Source organism: Chiloscyllium plagiosum, chromosome 30 (genome assembly GCF_004010195.1).
Source record: "Chiloscyllium plagiosum isolate BGI_BamShark_2017 chromosome 30, ASM401019v2, whole genome shotgun sequence".
NCBI lineage: Eukaryota > Metazoa > Chordata > Chondrichthyes > Orectolobiformes > Hemiscylliidae > Chiloscyllium > Chiloscyllium plagiosum.
Window position 1 is genome coordinate 21,937,103 of NC_057739.1, and position 27,995 is coordinate 21,965,097.

At 39.7% G+C, this 27,995-nt stretch overlaps 1 protein-coding gene across 16 annotated transcripts in view; it reads left to right on the forward strand.

The window, feature by feature from the left end:
• rgs3a (regulator of G protein signaling 3a) overlaps positions 1-27,995 on the forward strand; it is a 298,899-nt gene that overhangs the window by 254,539 nt on the left and 16,365 nt on the right. For 11 of the 16 annotated variants that reach the window (XM_043720033.1, XM_043720036.1, XM_043720034.1 and 8 more), the window contains one exon: positions 3,044-3,709. In XM_043720033.1, coding sequence (XP_043575968.1) covers positions 3,044-3,709 — 666 coding nt within the window. Of the gene's footprint in view, positions 1-3,043; positions 3,710-16,852; positions 16,950-18,707; positions 19,726-27,995 lie in introns of those variants that run through there. The other 5 variants (XM_043720039.1, XM_043720038.1, XM_043720040.1 and 2 more) reach the window with 5 other exon arrangements.

The following is a 27,995-nucleotide window of genomic DNA, read 5'->3' on the forward strand; positions in this document are numbered from 1 at the left end:
AGGAAGATCGTATGAGGAAGGGCTGAGGCACTTGGGGTTGTTTTCAATGGTGTAAAGAAGGTTTAGGGGTGACTTGATAGAGGTGTACAAGATGATTAGGGGTTTAGATAGGGTTGACCATGAGAACCTTTTTCCACGTATGGAGTCAGCTATTACGAGGGGGCATAGCTTTAAATTAAGGGATGGTAGATATAGGACAGATGTTAGGTGTAGATTCTTTACTCAGCGAGTCGTGATTTCATGGAATGCCCTGCCAGTAGCAGTGGTGGACTCTCCCTCTTTATGGGCATTTAACGGGCATTGGATAGGCATATGGAGGATAGTGGGCTAGTGTGGGTTAGGTGGGCTTGGATCGGCGCAACATCGAGGGCCAAAGGGCCTGTACTGCGCTGTATTTTTCTATGTTCTATGTTTCTATGTTCTATGTGTGGTAGATCTACAAAATGGAGCACATACCATCCCCTCTGCCCTGCTAACCAAAACATTACCAACAGAGTTTAGCTGTAAATATGATGTTGACAGTCGTGTCAGAACATACATTGTAATTATCTCATTTTTGATAATTTTATTGCAAAATAAAAATATAGAATTCACAAGATGCTAGTTTATCAATTGTATGACTTTATGCACTGTCAGATGATACACTACAGTGATGATGTCATGAGCACATCAGTTTAAGGTGTCCTGGCGTACTGACCATAAAGACACAAATTAAGAACCGTAGCAGTTTAAGGAATTTTATTTGATAAATGGCCTGACAAAACTGCTATTTTTTGGGGGGGAAAAGAAGTTAACTGATTCGCTCGTAGAAGGTAATCATACAGATTACCTTCTATAACTCCGCTGCCTCTATTCCACAGTAAGCTGCATTTTACCAACTCTCTGGGGACAAGCTAGAAAATTAAATGGCATGCAAGACAGTTGTCAAAGAGAGGAGGTTGTTTGGAGTGTTCATCAAGTTCCCACAATGTTGCCAGAAATGAAATACATGGAGGGTTATCTATCTACCCAGAGACCAATCAATCCATTTCAGGGTATCTTTCCATCGATAGTGGTATTTTAACAGTGACACATGACCCCTCCACGACATGGGATGCCCTCCAGATGAATCCTGTCAGCCTTCCTGTGCCGTCATGGTTGGGGGTGGCTGCTATTTGGGCAATATGATTCACTGAGTGAACGACAGCTGCCTCCTTGGCTGCTTCTCTCCTTGTTTTCAACAATCTCTCCCATCATCATTGTACTCCCCTCCCCTGATAAGGCCTTCCTGACTAGTCCTCACGCTCCCAGAACCTGCTTATCCAGTTGGGAGAGGGGCATGTTTTCATAGTATCATCTCTCCTTGAGACCGTCCTAGTAGTAGCTGGTTCTCCTAATGGCACTGCTGAATTGCTGGATTTGCTGGCAACTTCTGGGGATAGGTGCCCATCCTTTAAAGGAACAGAGGGCCTGATGACAGCTGTTTAGGTGAAGGCAGATTTGCCCATGGCTGTTGAGCCTGTCATCATTGCTTCATTCACATCAATATAGTTAACTCAGTATCTCTAGAGCATCCCATGATGGATTACAAGTTGTGTCCTACCAGTGATGTCATTCCCAAACATAACTTTAGTATAAACATTTGAATTCTGTACTGAAACAGAGTCAATGCTCAAAGGGCCAAATTTAACTTTGAGATAAAATCTGAAAGCAAGCTGCTTAGTATCTCAGAAGATCTTGATTTTTGACATAATATGCACTTCTGGGATTATGGATCCTGCCTTTGAATTTCAAGTTTTAACATTAAAAATCCCAACTGTCACAACTTTACAGGGTCCAGTTTTTCATGGGAATCTAAGTTAAGTTTTATCATATAAATGTATGAAATTTATATATTTTTTCAAAATGTGTATCTGCAGCAACCTACCGTCAACAAATTCCTGATTCACAAACTAAAACTGCCTCAATCTTGACTCTGGATCCTATAGTCAGGGGTTTATTTAGATTTGAAAGAAAAATAAGTTGAGATCATTTCGTTCAAACAAAGCTTAGTTCTGTAATCTAAACATTATTAGGTTTTGAATTTTTAGATGTTGATGAATCTGCATTTAAAGTACTTCAGTTTTTAAAAGCTGAATATGTGAGATTAGAAAGTTGGTTAGCATATTAATGGAGGAGGATTTAACACATTCCGAGGTGTTTCTCGTGCACTATTTTAGCAGAGGTGTTAACGTATTTAGAATGAACTGTTTTGTTCATATAGAAAGTGGACAAACTAGGCTTTGCAAAATGTAAGTAAGGTAAATCATTAAACATTATTGGTTGTGTGTTGCTAACCAGATCATTGCCTAATTATATATCAGTTCCCACTGAAATGACCAATACTAAAGTCATTGATACAAGATTGATGTGGAGCAAGTGTGAAGTATTAACAGACCCATTGAGTTAAAAATCGTATTTGGCACACATTAATGTAACCCTGCTTGGGAAAGTGCAGTGATTTAATCAGCTGGCTAATTATGAACCAACCATCCACGCCCCAACCAACCTTTCTTTCCACCCCCCCCCCCTCAAAAATTTCCTTTGGAATTAATGGACATATACTTATCATTGGATGTGTGCATCACATTCCACCTGATGGCTAAAGTTAAAATTAGCATTCTAAAGTCTGCATTTCTAAATTTATTCACTTTTGTCAATCAGGCTGACTTCCAATTGGGACACGACAAGTACAAATGCACATGTCACAGAATTAAAACTTTGACATGCAGGGGAACCCGGACTTTCAGGTTTCCCTCGGAAACTGTATTCCCTGTTTATGAAACCTGCCATTGTAAATACTTGGGTGTTTGAATTTTTGCTTATAACTTCAGTCAACATCACTAATTTCTTTTATTATTAGCACTGAGAACAGATTTATCTTCTGTAAATAAGTAAAAAAAATATGTTTTATAATTGAACATGTAATTGATATATCAATGAATTCTTCCCCATTTCAGATTAAACCACGATAATTTAAATCAATGTATTCCATTTTTCTCTTTTTTTTTCCCCCTCTGAATAGATGCTTGACCCAAAATCAGATGAACAGTCGAAAATGCTGTCTGAGGAACAGCTTCCAATTAGTAGTGCCCAGCTAACTGGTAAAGAAAATGGTGAAAATGAGAACATCTCGGAAAAAGAACAAGTTCCTGAAGGAGAAAATGATTCTGTAGAAGGGGTGAAAGAAAATATTGAAAATCCAAGTGCCATAGAGTCACAGAATCCTCGAATGCCATTCAATATACCTGAGGTCAGACTTGACAGAAGCTTCAGCCAAAGTGCAGATGAACTACCAATCTTACAGATCGATGGTGATGATAATGATGAGGAGGAAGAGGAGGAGGAGGAGGAGGAAGAAGATGATGATGATGATAGTGATGATTGTTATTTGGACAGTTGCACTTCTAAACGACGGAGTATGATTGAAACATCAGATTGTGAGAAACATAGTACACTTTCTGTTCAGAACTCACTACGACGTCGAACCCATAGTGAGGGCAGCCTTCAGCAGGAAGCTAAGGCACAATGTTTTAAATCTGACAATGCACTCAACTGTGTAGGGTGTGATGGTCAGAAGGCAAAGACCAACTGGGCTCCTCCCTCTCCAACAACTCTCAAAAAGGAGCTAGCTATTGTGAAAAATGGTGGTTCTATGCATCAATTGTGCCTCATCTTCTCTGGGCGTAAAGTGAGTACTCATTTCTTTTTATTTCTCAGTTCAATGCTGGTCTTACTTACTAGTAAAAACATTTGCATGTGTATTTGTTTATATAGAGGTACTAAAAAAGAGAAGAAATTCTAACGCTTATGCTATAATATGGTGTTCACCAGAAGTCATCATTGGCCCGCTACACAATAGGGTGGAGCCTAAAAGAAGAAATAATGGGAAGTTGTCAGAAAGGAACAGTAACAATCACGGGAGATTTTAATCTACATATAGACTAAAAAGTCAAATGGGAAAGTTTGTTTGGATGAGTTCATCAAATGTTTTTGATACAGTTTCTTAGGACAACACATTCTGGAGCTGACCAGAGAATGTGCTATGCTAGACCTGGTATTGTGTAATGAGATAGGTAATAAATGTTCTCATGGTGAAAAAAGCCTCTAGCTAGCAGCAACTATGATAAGATTGAATTTTGCATTTAGGAAGAGGAGAGTTTTTTAAAAAATTTTAAGGGGCAGCTATGAGATCAGACACTACTAAAGTGATCTTGCAAATTAGATTAAAGCATAGGTCAATAGAGATGTATTGTCAGATACTTAAAGATAAAATAAACAGACTAGATACATTCCAACGTGTAAGAAAAAATCCAGTAGACCGATCCATTATCTGTGGTTAACTAGAAGGGTTAAAGACTATCAAACGTAAAGAAAAGACAATGACACAAAGACAGGTGGTCAAATGATTGACCAGGATATAGAAAAAAGTAGAGTAAATAAATAGGAGGGAAAAATAGAGTACTGGATAAAGCTATCCAAAAAGCTAGATAGTAAGTGTTTCTATAAATAATTTTTTAAAAGCCTTATACAAAAGTGAGTGGGGAATTGAGAATGGAAAATAAAAAGATGGCTGCTGAATTAAATGGTTAGTTTGCATCAGTTTTTAGAGCTCAGAATGTGCATAATGTCTAAGAATCAGCTATAAATCAGATCAGGGAAAGAAATGAGGCACTCAGAAAAATTATCACCAGAAATGTAATACTGAGTAAATTCTTGGCGTTGTGGACTGTCAAGCTTTGAAGTCCTGAATCAAAATGGTTTTATAAAAGGGAAATCATACTTAACCAATGTTTTTGTAGTTCTTTGGGTAAGTAATATAGTGTAGATCAAGGGGAAGCATTGGATGTACTGTAGTTAGACTTCCAGAATTCAGTTGATACAGTGCTATATCAAAGGTTATTGTGGAAAATAAAATCTCAGTATAGTAAGTAACATATTGGTCTTGGTAGAACATTTGCTAGCTAACAGGAAGCAGAAATGTGGATGTAATGAGTGGTTTGCTGCAGGGATTGATGTTGGGACTTCAACTTTTAACAATTTATATAAATCATTTGGATGTAGGAACAGAAGGTATAATTGGCAAATTTGTTGATGACACAGAGAAAGAAAAGAATATCGTCTGAAAATGATACAAAGACTCCATATATAAATATAGATGGGTTAAGTAAATGAACAAAGATCTGACAAATGAAGTAAAACATGGAAAACTGTCCATTGTGGTAAGAGGAATAAAGAAAAGGAGGTGTATTACCTAAATGGTGAGAGATTGCAGAGCTCTGAAATGCAGAGACATCTTGGGTGCCTTAGTGCATGACTTGCAAAAGGCTAGTACTCAGATACAGCAAGTAAATAGGAAAAGTAATAGAATGTTATCATTTATTATGAGGGGAATTGAATACAAACGTAGGGAGTGTTATGCCTTCACTTATAAATTGCACTAGAAAGGCTGAGGTTTTGGAGGTGGTTTTCATTAAAGAGAAGGCGGTTAAGAGATGACTTAATAGAGGCATACAAGATGTTGAGAGGATTAGATAAGGTGGGCAGTGAGAGCCTTTTTCCTCGGATGGTGATGGCTAGCATGAGGGGTAATAAATATAGGACCGATGTTAGAGGTAGGTTCTTTACTCAGAGTAGTAAAAGTGTGGAATGCCCTGCCTGCAACCATAGTAGACTCGTCAGCTTTCAGGACATTTAAATGGTCATTGGATAAACAAGTGGATGATAATGTTGGATTGATGGGCTTCAGATTGGTGTCACGGGGAGGTGCAACATAGAGGGCTGAAGGGCCTGTACTGCGATCTAATGGTCTATGTTTTATTTCCATTAATATCGCAAAAAATGCATTTCTGATAGAACGAACCCCAACTTCCTACCATCTGCATATTTCTGACCGGTAGATGATACATCTACAATCATTGAAACTGCAGCTATGTGTAAGAATTTCTTTTCATACATTAGTATAATTCATACCATACGCACATTTGCACCTGAGATGGAGCACTCTGATGCTTTTCCTTTCCTCAACGTGCTGGTTGATACATCAGCTTTGCAGTGTTATCTACCTTAAGCCCACATGTGGTAGTCAATATACATGCACTCAAAAATTGGCCTTATCAATAACTTGTAACTATTTGCTCATCCTTTTAAGCTTGAAGCAAAAATATGGCTCACCAAATTTATCCTGTGGGGTAGTGGGTATTCTGAACTGATTATTGTTTGTTGTGTATTGTACTGACTCACAAATGGACCCATAGGCTGCCACTTTTGGAACTGAGAAGCATCTGGTCTATTGCACATTAATCTGGAAAGATATAGTGCCAAAAAAGAAATAAAACAACAGGTTAAGCAAGTCATTCATGCAGTTATACAGTGGTGACAAGACTGGTATTTTCAAATCTATCAGCAAGTTGCTCAGTTGGTTGGATGATTGGTTAGCATTGCAACAGCATGGATTCAACTTCTGCATCAACTAATGTTACTATACAGGACTCTTTCTCATGTGCTCCCCTTGTCTGAGGCATGGTGATGCTCAGGTTAAACTGCCACCATTGTCTAACGAGAGAGAACTGGTCTATGGTCTGATAGGACTATAGTGACTTTCTACAATTCACAAATGTCTCTATCATAGAAGAGAACATTACAGCGCAGTACAGGCCTTTCAGCCCTCGATGTTGCGCTGACCTGTGAAACCAATCTGAGGCCCATCTAACCTACACTGTTCCGTTATCATCCATATGTTAATTCAATGACCATTCAAATGCCCTTAAAGTTGGCGAGTCTACTACTGTTGCAGGCAGGCTGTTCTATGCCCCTACTACTGTCTGAGTAACGAAACTACCTCTGACATCTGACCTATATCTATCGCCCCTCAATTTAAAGCTATATCTCCTCATTCTAGCCATCACCATCCGTGGAAAAAGGCTCTCACTGTCCACCCTATCCAATACTCTTAGCATCTTGTATGCCTGTATTAAGTCACCTCTTAACCTCTTTCTCTATCATGAAAACAGCCTCAAATCCCTCAGCCTTTCCTCATAAGACCTTACTTCCATACCAGGCAACATTCTGGTAAATCTCCTCTGCACCCTTTCCAATGCTTCCACATCCTTCCTATAATGTGGCGACCAGAACTACGCAATACTCCAAGTGCAGCCTCACCTGAGTTTTGTACACATGCAACATGACCCCATGGCTCCAAAACTCAATCCCTCTACCAATAAAACCTAACACACTGTACACTTTCTTAATAACCCTATCAACCTGAGTGGCAACTTTCAAGGATCAATGCATGTGGACACCAAGATTTCTCTGCTCATCCACACTACCAAGAATCTTACCATTCGGCCAGTACTCTGTATTCGCTACTCCTTCCAAAGTGGATCACTTCATATTTTTCCGCATTGAAATCATTTGCCACTTCTGCAGCTTATTTATGTCCCTCTGTAACCTGCAACATCCTTTTCGCACTGTCCACAACGCCACCGACTTTAGTGTCATCTGCAAATTTACTAATCCATCCTTCTATGCCCTCATCCAGGCCATTTATAGAATTGACAAACAACAGTGACCCCAAAATGGATCCTTGCAGTACACTACTAGTTACTGAATTCCAGAATGAACATTTCCCATCAACCACCACCCTCTGTCGTCTTTCAGCTAGCTAATATCTGATCCAAATCACTAATTCATCCTCGATCCATGTGCCTGTATTTTCTGCAATAGCCTACCGTAGAGAACCTTATAAAATGCTTTACTGAAATCCATATACACCACATCAACCGCTTTACCCTCCTCCACCTGTTTGGTCACCTTCTTAGGGAACTCATTAAGGTTTGTGAGGCACGATCTATCCTTCACAAAACTGTGTTGACTATCCCTAATCAAATTATTCGTTTCTAGATGATTATATCCTTTCCAAAACTCTGCCCAAAACGGAAGTAAGGCTCACTGGTCTATAATTACCAGGATTGTCACTACTTTCCTTCTGAAAGAGTTGCTAAACTATATTTTATCCCTATTTATGAGCAGTTTTTATTTTGATGGCATTTGTTAAGGGAATATTGTTTGGCAAAATACTGGGAGATGTCTTCATCTTCTTTAAGCAATACCATGAGATCTTTAACATTCACCAGGTTGGACAGAGAGGACTTTGGTTTATAATTCCTTTGAAGTAAAGTATCTCCAAGTGTGACGTGGCTTTGGTCGTTGATGGTTATATCATTCCAGTTTATGTGCTTATAAAACTAAATCTGCTACCATCACAATACATAATTACACGAAGAGATAAATTTTTCTATGGTCCTATAATCCTGCCCAACTAGCTACCTGACGAAGGAGTGGCGCTCTGAAAACTTGTTCATCCAAATAAACCTGTCAGACTATAACCAGGTGTTGTGTGATTTTTAACTTTGTCCACCCCAATCCAACGCCGGCATCTCTGCATTAAGTCACAGGAACAAGGAAATCCTTGGTTTTAGTTACTTGCACTGTTTTTTTTCTTTCAGTAGCATCTTAGAAAGTGTTCAAAAGTTTATAGTTTACCTTAAAAATTCATGGTTATTTTCAAAGGAATACATTAGACCTAAAAATGCCTTTACTATGTTGTCAGTCCTCAGTGCTGATCTATCACTGGACAGAATTTTCTCATTGTGAATGATTTTACTGTCAGTCACACAATATTTTGCTGTGTTAATGTATATTCTGCTCCAAACTGTAATATACAAATGATCAAGGAACAAGAATTGGCCACTCAGTCCTTTGTATGTATCTTAAGCTACTGATCCAAAATTCTTGTTTTGTGCTCACCAGGCAGCAGCCATTCCCAAACAGTGTCTTCGTTAAAGTGCCTATAAAATAGCACAAAACGAAATGTTTTGATCAGTAGCATACATATCAAAGATGATATTGTTTTGACTTGGGATGGGGTTTTGTGACTCATGATGAAAGGATGTGTTCATGATTTCATTTCAATGCAAACATCTCGCTTTTCACAACAAACAACAAAATACATTTGCATGCACTATTTGTAATTGCACAGATGCTTCCAGACCTGCTAAGTTTCAGCAGCAATTTCTGTCTTTGCTTCAGATCTCCAGCAAACATCATTATTTGTTTTATTTTAGCAATGGACTGGTTGTTGTATGTCAGCATAGCTTTTGCACTTGGTACTCATTACAAGCTATGGACTAGCTGATGTGGTCCTTGATTTCATTGCTTCAGGTACATCCGTTACCACCTTTAGCATCTGTCCTCTAGACTCAGTGAGAATTATTTTATTCCCTTTGAACAATGTGCCATCTTGGGCCGTTAATTCTAAGTGTGAGTTGTATCTTTCTGAGTAATTCATTTGATTTGAGCAAGGCACTTATCTGTTACATTCAATATCTACTGAGTTGATGACTTCAAGTTGCTGACATGAGCTGCTGTTTCATATTGAATCTTGAGGATTTCTTTGTCATAGCATTCTCTACTTTCTTCATCAGGACGTTGCTCTTGACAACCTCTGCATCCCTTGCTTGTATGTTGTGTCCATAAAAACAGAGCAGCATTCTTTGAAAACATTTTGGAAAACATATGGAAAATGTTTTGAAATGGTTTGTGATAAAAATGTTTACAAGCAAAGACAATAATCAGATATTCTTCCTCAATCTGAGCATAGGCTATTTCATTTGTGTTAATGCCTGGAATGCAAATACAATTAGTTATCCTTGCAACATTAGAGTTGCTCTAAGTCTGTTCACTCTGTCATCCCATTACAGGTTGACTTTATCATTTACAATGTAGATTTCAGCACTGCTGTTGACATCACTAGTTGTTTAACTTCTGTGAACGGTACATCTTTGTTCTGTGCTCCACATTACACATCTTTGGCATGAGTATACGTAATGGTTCAAATTGGGCAAAATGTTTCTGAACAGTTGACAAATCCATTAATGTTTTGTACTGTTGTTGCATTGCTGCTGCAGCTATTACATTTTTGGAATCTGGGTAAAGACTTTTTGTTATCAATGTGTTTTATTTCAGGGATATTTAAGTGTAAACTTCCCTTATTCAGCTTCAGGTTCAGGTTCTGTGCAGCGGTCTCACTGGGTTTTCTTTGTGTTCAAAAATGGCTTCTTCCATACCCTGTTTCCATATTCATAATGTAGTAGGTTGTCCACTATAGCTTCCATTCAAGGGACATCAGTATTTCTAGTTGTCTATGTTGATGTACTTCTGGAGCCTTAGATATGTCAAATAGCATATGCGTGCCTGAAGGGTGTCCAGACTGTAATTGCTGATGTTTTCGTTCAGCTTCACTTGCCTGTGAGCATCTGGAGTAGTGAGGCATTGGGCCAATTGGCCCATTGGGTCTGCCCTGCTATTCAGTCATGGCTGATAGATTTCGATCCTTTTGGTTGATGGACGCACTCAACCTTCCAGGTTGTTTCGCTGTTACCGTGCTGCCAATGGATTCTCTAGGAGTTCTCATTTCCCTGATTACTCACTTGCATTCCAGCTCTTCTGTCTTGTCTTTCAATTTGACCATGAGTACAGCTAGAACTTTCTTCACTAGATGCTGAATTAATCTTGCCTCTCAACTGCTTCAGAATGATATTCTCCTGGAAGATATTCTAACCCTGTAAAGACATCATTGCACTCCTCTGGGGTCTGTTCAGCCAATGGTATAGTGTGAACCATCACAGATCACTTTTGCCATATCGAGGGTTACCATTCCAAACTTTAGAGATGCTTCACCTGAAGTGAGTGGCTGTTGCTTGCTGTCTATGATCTGGACTCAAGATGCTTATTCAGTTATTGTAGTGAGTTTGCAGAGTCAACTGCCCTTACAGCAGTAGTGTGCCAACATATCATCTCAATCTTACTTTCAGGATTTTTGGATTGGTATGTTAAACCATTTCACACAGGTCTGTGAAGGTCGTGATGTAGCCAGGTGCACATGTGTCTTTCTGACACTTTATATTAATCTCATGTTTTCCATCTGCCATCCTCATTCCAATGATCACAAACCACATTCATCTAAAACCAGCCTGTTGCATGGTGCAAACTGAAACATCAACATCTTCAGCTGATACGTCTTCAGTAGTCCTCTGTAATTACTTAATGTGCTTCCTTCTCGCCTTACACTTGTGTGTAAATTCCTATTCTTGTGGTGAGAGCACTGTTTTCCTCATGCCAGGCATGTTTTCTCCTTTGCATGATGTTCTCCAAAGTATTTGTAACTTGTTCTTTATCTGTAATTGTTCTGCTCTTTGGGCCTGGATTATCTCTGAGCATAATGCAATATCTAGGAGAAAGTGAGGACTGCAGATGCTGGAGATCAGAGGTGAAAAGTTTGGCACTGAAAAAGCACAGCAGGTCAGGCAGCATCCAAGGAGCAGGAGAATTGACGTTTTGGGCATAAATCCTTCTTCAGAAATGCAATATCTGCAGTGTTCTGCAATGGATATGTTCTCACTGTTGATTGGCAAACTCAGTGCTCTGCACATATCAGTTGCTTCTTGAGAAAACATTTCTCTTTTCTCAGGGAGAGGAACACACACCCAGCTCATGGACTGAGCCAGGCTGCATCTCCAGGTGCTTCGCTTGCTTTCATAACCCTCACAGCATCCCTGTCTTCTATTGGCTTGCCTTTCCATTTTGCACTTTGCCCTCTCAGGCAGTGGAACCAGATTGTGTTTCTGCTGTCTTGCCATGACATTTAACGTGCGCACACAGCTAGGAATTTTGCCATGATTGCCAGCAGGCCTCTGTCAAATCAAGTAGGGTAGCCTTCACTCTGGGGAATCCCAGCACTGTAAGTCAAGGGCAGCCTTCTACACTAGTACTGTCCTCCCTTTACTGAGGTGTGGTGACCCTCAGGATAAACCACCAACAGTAATCTCTCTCTGATGAGAGAGCAGTCCTTTTTAGATGGGCACTGACAGAATCAGAAAATGCTGGTGAAATTCAGGAATTGGCAGCATCGGTGAAGTGAATTAATGTTTCAAGTCCAATATAACTCTGAATGTTTCCAGGTCTGCTGTGCTTCTCCAGTACCTTGTTCTTATTTCAGCTTTTCAGCATCTGCACTTTTCAGATTTTAAATTGCACTGACAAACTTACACCACTAGATGGGGACTGGAACTTGAGTTCAGGAAGGAATGATGCCAGGAGAAAAATCGCCAGGACCTGTGAGAGAGTGGGAGGCAAGGATGTGGGGCAGAGGTTGGGGTTGGGAGGTGTGGGTGCAGGTGCTGGGCGGAGGAGATGTCAGGTAGCAAGGGTGGGAAGCAACACCACAGTTGGGTGGTAAAGCTCAAATGGCAAGGGAGAAGCAAAGCTCAGGAGCCACCATCAGAAGAAAGCCAGTAGAGAAGGTCAGGACCAGAAATCAGGACAGGAAGCAAAGCTGAGGACCACAGCTAAACAAAAGAGAGAGAGAGAGGGTGTGAGTAGAGCACTGGGAAAGGTCATCTGACCAAGTAAGCCACAGAACAAGAAATCGGCCAATGTTAAAGTGAAACTGACAACATGAAATGATTAAATGATACTATTTTATTAACAATGTTAAAATGAAACAACATGAAGTGAGTCAACTACCACGTAAGGAAAATCCTAGAATGTTCTGTGCAGAGAGAGAGAAGGGGGCAGAGAGAAAGAGAGTGTATCAAAATAAATACTAATGGATTTTACAATAGTTTTGCAACCAGTGATTATTGAATATACAATGAAAAATTAAATTTTAACTCCTGTTTCAAAAATTCATAGGACTTGTTTTCTGGTTCTTTCATAATCTTGCATGCTTAATGAAATGCCTTCAGCATTCAAACATATTCAACTGTGTTGCAAAAATGATAGAGAATCAATATGATGCACTCAGGATGGTAGATACCCCACAATAGTGCACATAATATCACTGTTGCAAAGTTTTATTTGTGTAAGTTGATATGGTGAGCCATATGGAAACTCTACTGTTGAAGCTTAAGCCCCAAAACCACAAGGTGGCCTGTGCCATTTCAGCAACTTCCTTTCAGCCCACCTACAGAATGATACATTGGAAGGTTTGATAAAGAAGTCAACATCTGATTCACCAATGGTCAAAACACAAATGTTGAAGCAAGATGCTGTGAAGTGAATTCCATTTTGTTAATGAAAGTTGTCTTTTGCTGTTTGTTGCATCCATGAGGCTGCTGTTTTGCACAGATATCTGTCAGCACACGTTTACACCATACTGTAGGATGTATAGTTCTATTTATGCTCATTAGTTGAGGTCACAAGGATTGTCTGCCACAGCCTACACATTTTTAATCCTCCCACAGAACCAATCATATTTTCCACCCAGCATTCTACTTTTTCATTGTTACTCTTTCTGCTATGATGTTTTGCTGCTATTTCGAACTATTCTTCATTTATTGGATTGTACTTCGTATCATTTGGACTTTGTATTGCCCCTTCCCTTTTAAATTTTTCGCATTTGTTTTTACAAAATGACCTTTCACAAAATTACTGGTTATGAAAACATTAATTGATAAACAAGCAATGATATTTTGGTCAAATATAAAACCAGGATAGCATGTGGGGGCGGGGGGATTAAATTTGTAACTTTCTACATTGGCATAAAATTGCCAATGCAGGACTGTCTCTGTTCAATTTAGAAAACACTTGGGGTGGAATCTCATGGGAACTATGTGAAAAATGTGGAAGAATCACAAGAGAAGTACAGTGAGGTCTTTCTCAACATCAGGAGTGATTAGTTGCATTTTCCAACAGAGTTTCAAACATTGAGCCAAGATTCTTGTTAAGGAGGGCAAGCTGCCTGTCAGTTTTGTGAACTGCAGATCTTGCCTTTTTAATATGCCACTTCCTTTTCTTCCCTGCCATGAAGGAACTAGACGTGACTATTCCTGATATGAAAGTCAGAGCAGGGATCTGGTGACTCCAGCTCACCTTTCAATCTCCAGAATTTCATCTTGGACCAGCACCAGCATCTTGGCAGGTTCCAGAGGCAGAATTCATGCACATCCCGTGTCCATAGATTTTGGTGTTGGAGATTTGCCACCTTGGGATCATCATGGCATCTCCAATCCACGTGAACCATACTGCTGCACAGCAATGCCAGCAGCTATCATTGTAATGAATTGATCCATGCTTCCTCTCAGAGCTGCTGACTGCTTCTGTTTGCACTCACTCACTCTTGAGTCTACCTGGATACTAACAGCTTCTCTTACTCACCTTTTTGTTTTGCATTTTTCCACCTCAGCCAAAACTATCACCTTCATTATATAGCAGTCTTGCTTGCCTTTTAGCACAGGCACCATGCTGTTAAGCTTGCCTTGGTTGTCAGGAGTTTTCAGTCATTTCAAGAGAAACACCTTACAGTCAGGGAAGTAAGTCCAGGACAGCCTCTAATGCCTGTCCCAGCCATTTGGCATAATTAGTCAGATGCTTGGGGTAATATCGGGCAGAATCCTAAACTCATAAAAGATGAGGAGCTGAATGACAGTCAACCTACTCTTTGTGCCATATTGTGAGCTGCTTTCTTCTGGAGAGAGAGAAAAGGAGACAAAAGTGGGTCACATCGCTGTTAATGTTGATGCAAGTTGGAGAAAGGTGATAAGAAGATGTCTGGATAGTGAGTAGGAACTGCAAAGGCCATGCAGGATTAGCAGTATGGGGTTAGAGGATGAGACCAAGTGACAGAAGATGTTGCATATAATAGTGCAAGTGGTAGAGTATGAGCCTTAGTAAGGGGTGGATACAGCAGAGAGAGAACATAGTGGCACATAACCGTGATGAAGTGGAGAAGGCCTTTGACATGCTTATACTATTGGGCATTCCATCAAATGGCTGAGCCTGACTAAGTGTCATTGCCTTCTCTTCTAGTCCTGGAAAGAAGGGTGGCATTCCTCTGCACCAGTGCATTCACCAAGATGTCCAGGTGTCTACGCAAAGCAGTGTGCCAATTTCCCATTATCTGGCAAGTCCACAGCTAATGTCATGAACTGAGCAGGGCTGCTCCAGACTGATAGAGTGTGTGTAGATGTGGAATAGCATCTTAAAGAGAGCCTTAGTGCCAGTGATGTCAATCCAATGATATCTGGGCAGTAGTGAGTTCTTCTGAGAATGACAAGTGTGAGAATCAAGCTTTCAGATGGGAGGAGCAGGGGAGGTAATTGATGAAGTGAGTTTGGGATGATAATGTGAGAAAGCCTAGTAGTCTTGTAAAGAAAAACACTCCATGAAACTCAAAGAATTGTAACTCAGCCAAACAATTTAATATTCAGCCCTCAATTTTTATGTTCCAGGAACTTGAAAATAGCATAACTCTGTAACGGGTGCCAAATCATCACATCAAATATCTACCTAAGTGGCAACTAGAAAAGCTACCCCCAGTGATTATAGTTTGTATCCTCATCTCACGTACTGTTTTGAATTCTCTAGAGGATGAAAATATAGATGAGTGATCTTGACATCTTTCAAGCCCCTGTTGTTTATTAGAACAATGTCGGTGGTTGAAATAGGTAATATTGACATTTGGTAAACGTCCATTTGTGAAATAGTTCTACTCCACCTTCTAGCATGTTAACAAATAAGAGCTTCTAAACATATTGATAGTAAAGGCATATTCACTCAATGAATGTGGGAAATATATCAGTCATGGGAGCACAATTGGTAGATAAAAAAAGACAGAAGACTAGCAAATTTATCTTCACTCTCCTGGTGGTTGAATGATACAACAATAATAGAACTGCCAGCTCATCATGATGGAAAGCCTTGAGAAACACAGGTTCAGAATCATCTCTTTCTCTCAATCATGCTATACTTGCCTTAAATGACTCTTATACAAAATCCCAAAGTATTTTTTTTTAAATAATCTGATATTTATGTTCACTGTCTACAAATAAATTAATGCCTTTCTAACACTGGAAACTATGATTGCATCTTGTATAATCTACTTCAGTTTAATGCACCTGGGTAAAATGTTCTAAACTCCAAGGGTTATTCTGAGGTAATATTATCTTCCCTTTTTTGTTTGGTCTGCACCAAAGGTTTCAAATGGCAGTCTGTTGGCAGGCATTACTAATATCTTGAATGCATATGTATGTCCACGCCCTGCTGCTTCCCACCCTATTTGCGACAGAATCACTGCATTCTTTACTTGCCCTGGTTCAGATCAGCATGTCACCCAAAATCAGTAACACCCTTACAAAATAATACTGAAGTCAGCAACACGATGTAATCTCTTCTGTTCATTTTTTTTTGTATATTATGCATAAAGTATTACAGAGAAATTTTATTCCGTGAAAAATGCTGCAATATCATTGAAAAGTCTCCGGTATGCTATCACAATATTTGTCTGTTTTCTTTAAACCTAATGACAAAACTTATGTGCCTTATTCATAAATTGAAACCAGGTGACTGATTTTTCTATAGCTGTCCACACAGAAAATGCTATTTATATCAGAAGCATGCTGTAAATTTTGGCAGGGTCAAAAATTCAATTTCTCCTCCCTTTGTTTGAGTACAGATTGTTGGACTTGATTGATGCAGTTAACATCTGGAGCAAACTGATTCCTGAACTTATGCTAAATTTATTAATCATTAACCTTTTTACAAAAAAAATTGTAATTCAGGGAAATGCTGAATGCAGAAGTTTAATATGTTTTAATTATTGCATGGTAAGAAAATTAGCAAAAACATGCTTGCGATGAGGGGGAGTGGTTGCCTTCAAAGTAAGCTGAATAATTTGGCTGAGAAATCAAAAGCATTTTGAAGATTTTCATCATCTGGTACAGGCAAATTTTCAGGCCAAAATCTCTCTCTAATGGTTTGCATGCCTTGTTACAAGGGATCTGAAATTTCACAGGAAGAGGATACCTCCACTTCACTTCAAGCTGGCATTGCGTCCCTCTCCCTTCTCTACCTCACATCTGCCTCCATATCATGTGAGTAACTCTGGCATAGTTGGCATTAGAATCATAGAATCCCTACAGTGTGAAAACAGGCCATTTGGCCCAAGTCAACACCGACCCCCTGAAGAGTATTCCATCCAGACCCATTCTCCTACTGTATTACTCTACATTTCCCATGTCTAGTGCACCTAACCTACATATCCCTGAACACTATGGGCAATTTAGCATGGCCAATTCACCTAACCTGCACAGCTTTGGACGTGAGAGGAAACACATGCAAACTCCATACACTCGCTTGAGACTGGAATCAAATCCGGGTCTCTCGTGCTGTGAGGCAGTAGTGCTAATCCTTGAGCCACCATCCGATCATAATCCAGTTCCTGATGAAATTGAGATCTGTCAATTTTTCGAATGTCAGTTTCCCCTTGAATTGGCAATCATAAATGGAATAAGTTGTCTGGACCAGCTTTAATAAGCTTTTAGCAAGGTACAGAAACAACGTTTCTGTTTCACCTACAGGACTAGTCCCCACTTGGGCCTAAACAGCACAGGTTTCCATTTAAAATGTATAAATTTACCGTGGTAAGATTTCAGATGGAACTAGTCAGTAGGCGACAGCACTGTCCAGCTAGGCAGTGCAGTGGCCTACATAAATAGTTGATGGTTTGATCTGATATAACCCTTAGTTAATTAGTCCCCTTGGGTTAAGCTGCCATGAAGTTTGGGACTGCATGACTGCTACCTTAAATATTAGTGAGGTGTATCTCAGTCTCTGTCTTAGCTAAGAGTGGCTATTACCTGAATCTTGAGAGTTTAAACAAACTGTTTCATTTGTGCATGATTATATTTAAAACATTGTTCTCTGTAATACAACTCTCTTGTGCAAGTTATTTAATCCTCTTCTCAGAATCTTGATAACATTGTTGCTGATGTCAGTATCACATCATCTTGTGTATCATGATGTCATTAACATATCCCATGCTCATTGTGCTACTTTAGGATTCTTATGTTTTTTTTATTGCCTCAAGTGCCTAATTAAATCATGGTACAGTTTCCCAAGACAGCAATGAAGACAGGCAATTGTCTATAATACAGTTATTAAAAATAATTAATGGTGTGGATGAGTTCTGAATGGTCATCTGATCTTAATTCTAAAATGTCATTTGAATTAAGTTATTACTGAAATACATTTGTCATGTGGTATCCTGCTTACTTGAGTTTAACTTCTTTTTCACAGTTATGCAAATATAACTCAGTTGACCTATGAGCTGATGGACTTGACCATGTTGATTGCCTTGATTCTTAAATTCTAGAAAGTTTGCAAATTCTCTTATAAGTTCTGTAGCTGAACACAGCAATTGAGCCATTAGGTCTGAAGGGTTGAAACCATCTAATATAGTTTGTTGAAAGTGACACAAAATATTCATGATAATATTTTAGCTAAGGAAGATATGTAGAGGATGATTACATTGACTATTACATCTGTTTCCATCTGAAGTATTTCAGAAAAGATAAATGACAAGTTGAATTTGTTATATTTAATGAGTCCTTCCATTTCTGTAACAAAACGATTTAATAGCACACTTGTAAGGGTAAACTCTAAGTATTACGTCCAAAGTGGAAAGTGTGCAGAGCAGTATGGATTCATTTCAAGAATATTATTTAGATTGTCATGAAATTCTATATGTGTGCATATTTCAAACACATGTTCTGGTACATATTTGCATATGCAAAAGGAACAACTCCACATCCAGGTGTGACTAAAATCTGCTTTTTTGTGTTTTTATTCAGTATGGCAAGCAATGTACTTTCAAAGTATGTCTGCTGCCTGCACATCATTTTTGGCCTTGCCCAGAAGTATTGATACAAACAGAAGAAAAGGAACATATTGTTTGTCTGCATAGAGTTAATGATGGATTGGAACAGTATCAATTTGCTGTGAAAATATTGTTTGCACATATTGAAGTAATGCATGTTTTAAAAAATAAAGTACAGCAGATGTTTAGGATTAGGTAGTGCTGTTGAATAACATTGAATTTTTATTTTTGTCATTTGATTTCATGAACAGGAGGATCCTGTTCCTTTGCCTGCTGACTCTTAGGATCCTGCTCGAGCAGTTGAAAGTAAGGCCTAGGTTTTCGTAGGCTCAGGAAAAACATAATTTGTATATTTTGCCACTTTTCAAAGTGTCAAACTGACCCATTTATGACTGCCTGAGATTTTTCTCTTTTCACATAAAGTTTACATTCACAGAACATTTTTGTGACCCTTGATAGAGAGAAAAAATTGAGTGCAGAGGCAGGCTGGGTAAAAGTTGGCCTGTATTCTCTGAGACCACCAGCAACCCAGTTCCCAACTTGTCCCTCCTCGTGAACCTCATCTGTCACCCATCTCCTGTCCCCAGGTTACCCTATTCCTCTTCAGACCTCCCTCTCAATTCATGTTCCTTTCATGCCCCTCAGATCACCTGTAACCACTCACCACTCCGTACAGTCCTCCAAATCCATGAAAAGCAACAGGGATTCTCTCAGCTGCAGTTTTTGAAAAAATCCTATGGCAATCACATGAAAATCTCATTTAAACACAATGATATTGACACTGCAAAATAACTTCTCCATTGAAAAACAGGTACTTATTTAAGTAGCACCTAAGTTGCCCAAAACAAACAGCCATCTACTGTAAAAATTTAATGCAAAATATATTACAACCTGGTAGCACTGTAAATTATTCTCTTGATCAGCTGACTCAATGGATCATTCAATTTTAGAACTCAGTCAAGCATTCGTAATAAATGTTGAGTTGAATTTTACCAGAAATTGTCTAAGTGTCAATTTTGTTGAGTTTGTGGAAAATTTCTCTCTACCTATGCATCATGCCACTGGGGCACTCACTTTCTCACATCACCCATCTTGCCCCACACAGGGAAATTTTGGCACTGCCAGGACCTTCCTGGGTTCCTGGCAATGGTGCTGTCTCTGAATCCCAGTTGCGTACCAGGTTAAGTGCTGGAAGCTTGGAGCTGTTTTGAACGTCCTGTCAATTGTCCCAGTCATGTCGAACAGAGGGACATTGGAACCCTTTTTTTGCTAAAATAGACCTGGACAGGGGCTGCATGTGGCCACTCTTTGGAGCATGCTCTGAGCCATTGATGACTGACATTTAAGGGACCAGAGGGGCAAACTCATCAGATTACTGGTCTGACTTTCATGTGAGGAATTATTGCCATTTATTTTCAACCCAGGAGGTGAAAGAATGAGAAACTTTATTAATTAAATTTGCTATTTTATATAATGAGATGTTAATGTATGCAAATCGGCCTCTCACTTGGTTGGAAAAGTGGGATTATTGCTGTCAGGTATTTCTTTATTGCCCATCCCTCATAATTTTCTCAACTTTTCATCAAGGCTCATGTCATTTGCAGCTGGGAAAATTCAGCCATTATTTTCCAAATTCCAAAGGCTATAATGGAAAGAATAGATGTTATCTTCGGCCTATCAAAGTAGTATTTATGAAAGGGAGAATATGCTTGGAAATGTTCTTACTTCTCAAAAGCAGATGATTTTTTTTCCTCCCATAGTAAGAGCTATCTTTGCATTTAAATTCTAGTAACAAACATTGCAAGGAAGTTTTCTAATGCACTTTCCATATTGGTTCACTGATGTCCTTCAGGGAAGGAAATCTTTTTTTGCTTTTTGGTCTGGTCTACATGTGACTCCAAATCTGCAGTAATGTGTTAGCTCCTAAAGACCTTCTGAAGTGTTTTAGTAGCCATATAGGTCAAGGAGCAATGAAGAATGAGCAACAAATTCTAATCTTGCTGGTAATAACCATGCTGCACAATAGAATAAGTAAATGATGCCTCTTTCTCAAATGGAAAAAAAGTACTGTAATGTATGTTAACACTTACAAATTGGTTAATGTAATTGTCAACGTACCCTTGCAGGACTGTATTTAAAAATAACATGTGGAAGTGTGAAAACATTTAGCTTTCAGAGGTTTTTTTTTTAATCCTCCATTCTCCCCTAAGTGGTTACAAAGAAAGCTTACAAATCCATTTAAACACCTAGAAATAATGTATGGGAGGGAATGTAATTTTCCTGTGGTCCTTGCAATGTGGACTCTGACCTTGGAAGAGGTGTATGTCTGTTTTGCACCCAAGGTCGTTGCATCCTGTGAGAAAGGATGAAAGTGCATCACATGAAAATACTATGGTGTCTGGAATGCAGAGCAAAAGTACTTTCCAAATCAAAAACAAAATCCGTGTTTTGAGATCTAATTTACATCAGCAATGGAAGACAAAAATCTGGTCTAAGTTTCTAATTTGGGAGGAACTAGCAATTTACTTTAGCCTGCTTCTTGAATGCTTTAGATTTTTAAATGTTCTGTTTTCATTTCTATCGTTTATAATTTGGAAGGGTATTAGGATTGTTGTTATTGTGGAACTTGAAAGATGCTGCTTAGCATCCAACCTGTGGAATAAATTGTGGCCTGGCTGTTTTACTGACAGATGTTTATGTGGTGAGGTCATGATGCACTGAGAATGCTATGGAGGAAGGGAATGCCTGAATCATTAGAGATAACTTTGTAACATGTGCCTTTTCTAGAAAAATAACGAAGAATATTTTCTTTCAATTGAGTAGTAAAATATAGTTTTGTGAATCATTGGCACATGGAATCAACTGTATGTTTTAATGTACATTTCTAACCTCTGTAGTTTTGGAATTGAAAATACTTTTGAATATTTGACATGTTCAGAAATTCCTAGTCCTAAAATGTATAGTTCATACATTTTTAGTTTGTGGTTGAGCAGTGTAACTGTACAAAGTAGGTTTTTTCTTGTGAACTTTCAAATCATGGTCTCACGTGGCATTGCTTCTGTATGTAGCAATTATTTTTAAAGACCTGTTGTTAGCCAGAATTAGCTTAGACTGAGAAGTTGGAATACCTATTCCCTAAATTCAACTATATTTCTGATTTTCCTCTGATTAGATCGTGTGTCATTTAAGAAAGCTTTTGCAAAAGTTTTGATTAACAGAAATAAACTGCCATTTCCTTGCATTTTTATATTTTAAAGAAGGAATGTTTACAGCTTTGGAATTTAAACAGTCTCCCTGTGGTATCATCAACGTTGTCATACTTCTGCCTTGCCTGACAAGACCCATTGTAGTGAGAACAGCGATATGAATCACATTGGTCTTCCAATTTCAAAACCTGCTGAATCTCACTTCCTACTCTAGACTTTTGTTCCAGCTGGTTTTGATCCTTCCTCTCCTTTGACCATGGTTATACGTGATAAATTCTAATTATTTTTTCACCGAGAAGCCAATATTTCTGCCATTATTCCTTTATCCTTCTATCGACTGATTTATTGAAATCTGACCACATAATCTCTGCTGTCTTGAATCTTCAAGCCTTGCTCAATACTTTCGCAGAAGCATTCTGAAGAATTGGTCTCAACCTTAACCTGAAGTCCTTTACCAGTCTGTACCTGGTCATGTTCTGGTCCATTTCTGCTTTAAGATCAACAGAAAAGTCCTCCCAAACATGGGATATTTCTCATACCTAGGAAGCTACCTCTTGTCTCAGGCTGATATTGATGTGGAGATTCAGCATTGCACCTAATCTGCGAACGCTGCCTTCGGACACCAAAGGATGAGAATCTCCAACAAATGTGACCTCTGTGCTGACATCAACATCCTTATGTATGAAGCAGTCATCTTTCTGACTCTTCTATATGGCTCCAAAATTTGGACTATATGTAGATGCCACCTCAAGACCCCTGAGAATTACCATTGATGCAGATAGATTCTCGGCATCACCTGGGAGGAGAGGCATACAAACATCAAAATCCTTGAAGCAGCTGATTGCACCAGCATCGAAGTCTCAGTCACCTGAAACTAACTCTACTGGGCTAGGGGAAGGGACTGGGAGGACTAGGCTGATAGGTGGAAATGGAAACCAGAGAGAGAGAGGCTTGCTCAGTCAGTTTTGCCAAAACACACTTTGCTGAGGGTTTTAAAATCTGGCACAGACTCTGTTCTCTCCATTAAAATGTAAGATGTTGTGGCGACAGGCACAGTGAACAACTGCTCACACTAGTTAAAAGTAAATGTGGCACTGCTGTTGCCTCTTAAATTAAAGATTAGTTGTCTCACTGTAGTAAAGAAGGGTGGTCAGGCTTGAGATTGAAGACCATATTTCAGGATGTAAAATGTTGATGGCTTCCAGTTAAGGCATTGGAGTCAACAGGTCCTTAGTACCTTGATGCTTTTGAGAACCTTGCTAGTGTTAGATTTCAAGTAAGGACCAGCCTGCTCTTTAACTTTTCATAGCTGAAAATGTGTTGCTGGAAAAGCGCAGCAGGTCAGGCAGCATCCAAGGAACAGGAGAATCGATGTTTCGAGCATAAGCCCTTCTTCAGGAATCTTTAACTTTTCATGCCTACTGAAGTGCCAGGCTTTGAAAACAGTCATTGTCCACTTGCACATAAATTGTTATTGGGACAAAGCTAGATGACAAACGTTTATTGCAGGTGAAGTTAGTGGAATATTCATAATATTTAAGATTCAGATCAGTGTGCTCAATTATTATACCGTTCTCAGCCAGGACCAAAAAATTCAATAGTCCTTTGCCTCTTCAAAAAATGACTGCATCTGACATAATAGTTTTTTATGTACATAATTCTTCTTCTGTAGTCAGGTACCAGTCTCCTGAAAGGATGCCTCCTCGCAGAGCGCTTCAGGGAACATCTCTGGGGCACCTGCACCAATCAAGCCCACTGCCCCGTGGCCCAACAATTCAACTCCCCATCCCACTCTGCCGAGGACATGCAGGTCCTGGGCCTCCTCCACCACCGCTCCCTCACCATCCGACGGCTGGAGGAAGAACACCTCATCTTCTGCCTTGGAACACTTCAACCCCAGGGCATCAATGTGGACTTCACCAGTTTCCTCAATTCCCCCCCCCCCCCCCAACCCCCCATCTTACCCCAGTTCCAACCTTCCAGCTCCGCACTGTCCTCATGAGCTGTCCTACCTGCCAATCTCCCTTCCCACCTATCCACTCCACCCTCTCCTCTGACTGATCACCTCCATCCTCACCCCCATTCACCTATTGTACTCTTTTCTACCTTCTCCCCAGCTCTCTTCACCACCCCCCACCCCCCCTCCAATTTATCTCTCCACCCTGGAGGCTCCCTGCCTCCATTCCTGATGAAGGGCTTTTGCCCAAAACGTCAATTTTCCTGCTCCTCGGATGCTGTCTGACCTGCTGTGCTTTTCCAGCACCACTGATCTAAATCCTTATTTCAAGGGATTTGAAGTGTGAGAGTAGGGTCATCTTACTGCAACTGTACAAGATGCTGGGGAGACCACATCTGGTGATTTGGGAGAAGTTTTATAGTGTTGTAGAGTCATACAACATAGAAACAGACTCTTCAGTCCAACTTGTACATGACAACCAATTTTTCCAAGCTAAAGCAATCCTATTTGGCGTATATCCCTCTAAACCTTTCCTATTCATGTACCTATCCAAATGTCTTTTGAACGTTGTAACTGTATCTGCAAATAGTACTTTCTCTGGCAGTTCATTCTACATAGGAATTACCCTCTATATGAAAAGGTTGGCTTTTTAGGGTTCAGGTACATAGTTCTTTAAAAGTTGCATCACAGGTAGACAGAGTGTTTTGTGTTTAGCACACATGCCTTCATTGCTCAGATCTTTGAGTTTCGGAGTTGGGATGTCACGTTGAAGTTGTACAGGATGTTATGGTGAGGCCACTCTGGAGTACAGTGTACAGTTATAGACACCTTGCTATAGGAAGGATATTATTAAATTGGAAAGGATTCAGAAAAGATTTACCAGGATGTTGCTGGGACTGGAGACTTTGAAGTATAAGGATAAGCTGGATGGGTTGGGACTTTTTTCACTGAAGCATAGGAGGTTGAGGGGTGATCTTATTGAAGTTTATAAAATCATGAGGGGCATAGATAAGATGAAAAGCGAAAATCTCCTCCCTAGAATAGGGGAGTTCAAAACTAGGGGGCGTATTTTTAATGTGAGAGGAGAGTTTCAGTCGTCTTTATTTTAACAAAGATATTATTTCATTGGAGTCATTTAAGCAAAGCTTCACGAGATAACTCCACGTATTCAGAGATTATCGTATGAGCAAAGAATTAAACAGGTTAGGACTCTAGTCGTTACAGTTTAGAAGAATAAGAGGTGATCTCATTGAAACAGATAGGATCCTGAAGGGACTTGACAATGTTGAGAGGGTGTATCCCTTCATGGGAGAGTCTCTGAGCAAACAGCATAATCTCAGAATAAAGAGGTGCCCATTTAAGACCTGATAAGGAGGAATTGCTTCTCACAGAAGATTGAGAGTCTTTTAAACCTCTTGCTATAGAGCAGTGTTCGGGCAGAGTCCTTGTGTGTATTTAAGGCTGGGATAGATAGATTCTTAATCAGTTGGGAAATAAAGGGGTCCAGAGAAAGGGCAGGACAATAGATGTGAGGGTTGTCAGATCAGCCAATATCCTTTGAATGGCTTGAGGGATTGGCCTACTCCTGTTCCTATTTCTTATGGTCTTATATTCATGTAGCCCAAGGGTCGTTATGAGGAAATATTCTGGTTTGGGTACTGTTGTTTGCACTTGAGGGAACCTGACCCCCAGAAAGAGCTTTGCCTCTTATCCAGCCTCTTATCCACTGTACTTCAACCAGAAAAGTGATAAAGACAGTTGCTCTTACATGGAATCTGGCATGTTCATGATATGTCTAAGCACACACATTATCTAATATTGTAGGTTTCTTTGAAATGGCTGGAAAGGATTGCTTAATAAGAAGATTTCTTCATGCAATGGTAACCTTCACATCAGCAGAAGAATTGTCCTTTTCCACAGTCTTGCAGTTCATTAGATAAGCTGAATGACAAAAATTAATTTCCACAGCATATTGTTGTCTAAGTGTGTGTGTGTGCGCATTTATGTACACAAGGATCTGTAAACCCAGTACCTGGTTAGTAACAGGTGTGGCCAGTTGCCTCAGGAATGATTTGCTCATGGCACCTATGAACTCCTGACATAAATAGTGCAAGTTCAGAAAACCCATAAGAATATATGTGTTGTTCAGTTATGTTATGACCACATGAGTAGATGCAGGATGGCTTCCCTCTTTTCCACATTTGACCGCAAGTCTATCTTGAAAATCATATACTTGCCAATTCCATAAGTAATTTAAATGCTCTGACATGGATAGGTTTTGTTATAAGCTGCTGAAAAAGAAATTGTATTTATCATTCTTGCCACCCAATCTAATTAAAAGTAATAAAAATAAAACACTCCGGCTCTGTCATACATGTGTTCAAGTGTTTGCATATTCATACACAAAGTGGGGATAGGCAAAGTGATTTTGAAAGTCAATGGTGTATGAATCTTGATGACTTGGAACATTTCATACTGGGCCTGGAGGTCTCAGGATTCAGCATTGAGACAATTTAGACTTGTTAGTGGATGATTTTTGTAACAACTTCTGGAGACAGATGTTCCTTGTTTGGATCTTCGAACACTGATGTATAGATGGCCTAGTGACATACACAGCTTGAAGTTGCAGGATGGGTGAAGACGGGCAGTGCACATGCTCAGGGGTCCTGCTTCTTCGGCAGCTCTCCTTCATCTATCCTGTGGCCTAGGGAAAAGTAGTGTCTTAAATCAACAAAGGGTTAGTTGGCTCATCACATGATCCCCTCTCACCAACTTCTCCCTGGGAGCAAGTCAACCTTTCTTGTGTGATTACGCGGTTGTCAGCTCATTACATACGGATATGCAATATTGTGGTGTGGTGGACAGGAAGTTGACAGCTGTGCCATTATCTTACTGGGTTGGAGGTCAACTCTATATTTAAAGGGCAGCCAGACAGTCATTTATTCTGTACAAGTCCGATACATCATTCGGGCTCTTGAAGTGAACACCTCCAGCTAAATATTTTGGCTCCAGCTAAATATTTTGGCTCCACCTTCGCCTTCCCTAGTAAGCTTGCCTCCCTTCCTGACACAGATTTCCATAGGTCATATGAAGTTACATCTTTGGCCATACATTTTTCTACTGTTTGCCAGCCTCCTTGACCTAAGTCCATTTCACTTCAATGTTTCTCCCTTTGCTATCTTCTGTAGCCCTTGCAACTTGGACTACCATTACCCAATCTTAATCATGGTGTTTTGAAAGAGGATAAAGCAGTGGATATTCACCTTAAAGTCCAGGAAGATGACAACCTCACCTGCTGCATGCCAGTTCTTGCAGCTACAAATCTGATGGTGCATATTGCTCGCTCATAAGAACCAAACTGAGAAGGGATACTTGATTCTGGTGAGCTGGCCTTTTACTGAGCATATACGATATGAAGATGTATGCAAAAAGGATACCCCTGCTTATTGACCTGCAGCTCAATCTATTTTTAACATTCCAAGATTTGATTGCAAATTTTCATCCTATCTTCAGGTATCTAATTTTGGCTTCTCACCCAATTAAGATCCCCCACTCCCTTGCTTCCCATTCCCAGAAACAGTATGACATTCACCTGGAGGCATAGGATTGGTATCATATTATTATACTTTAACTGAGACCTGTGAATTCTAATTTTTCCATCTTTCCCCTATCCACTGTTTCATTATTTTAGAAATTCATGTTAGATCATGGCAGCACAGTGGTTAGCACTGCTGCCTCACAGGTGGGTTTAATTCCCACCTCAGGCAACTGTGTGTAGTTTGCACATTCTCCCCGTGTCTGCGTGGGTTTCCTCCGGGTGCTCCGGTTTCCTCCCACAATCCAAAAACGTGCAGGTTAGGTGAATTGGCCATGCTAAATTGCCCATAATGTTAGGTGAAGGGGTAAATGTAGGGGAATGGGTCTGGGTGAGTTGCTCTTCAGTGGGTTGGTGTGGACTTGTTGGGCTGAAGGGCCTGTTTCCACACTAAGTAATTAAAAAAAAAAATCATACATCATAGTGTCATGCAGCATGGAAACAGACCCTTTGGTCCAACTAAGCCATGCCAAACATAATCCCAAACTAAACTAGTCTCAACTG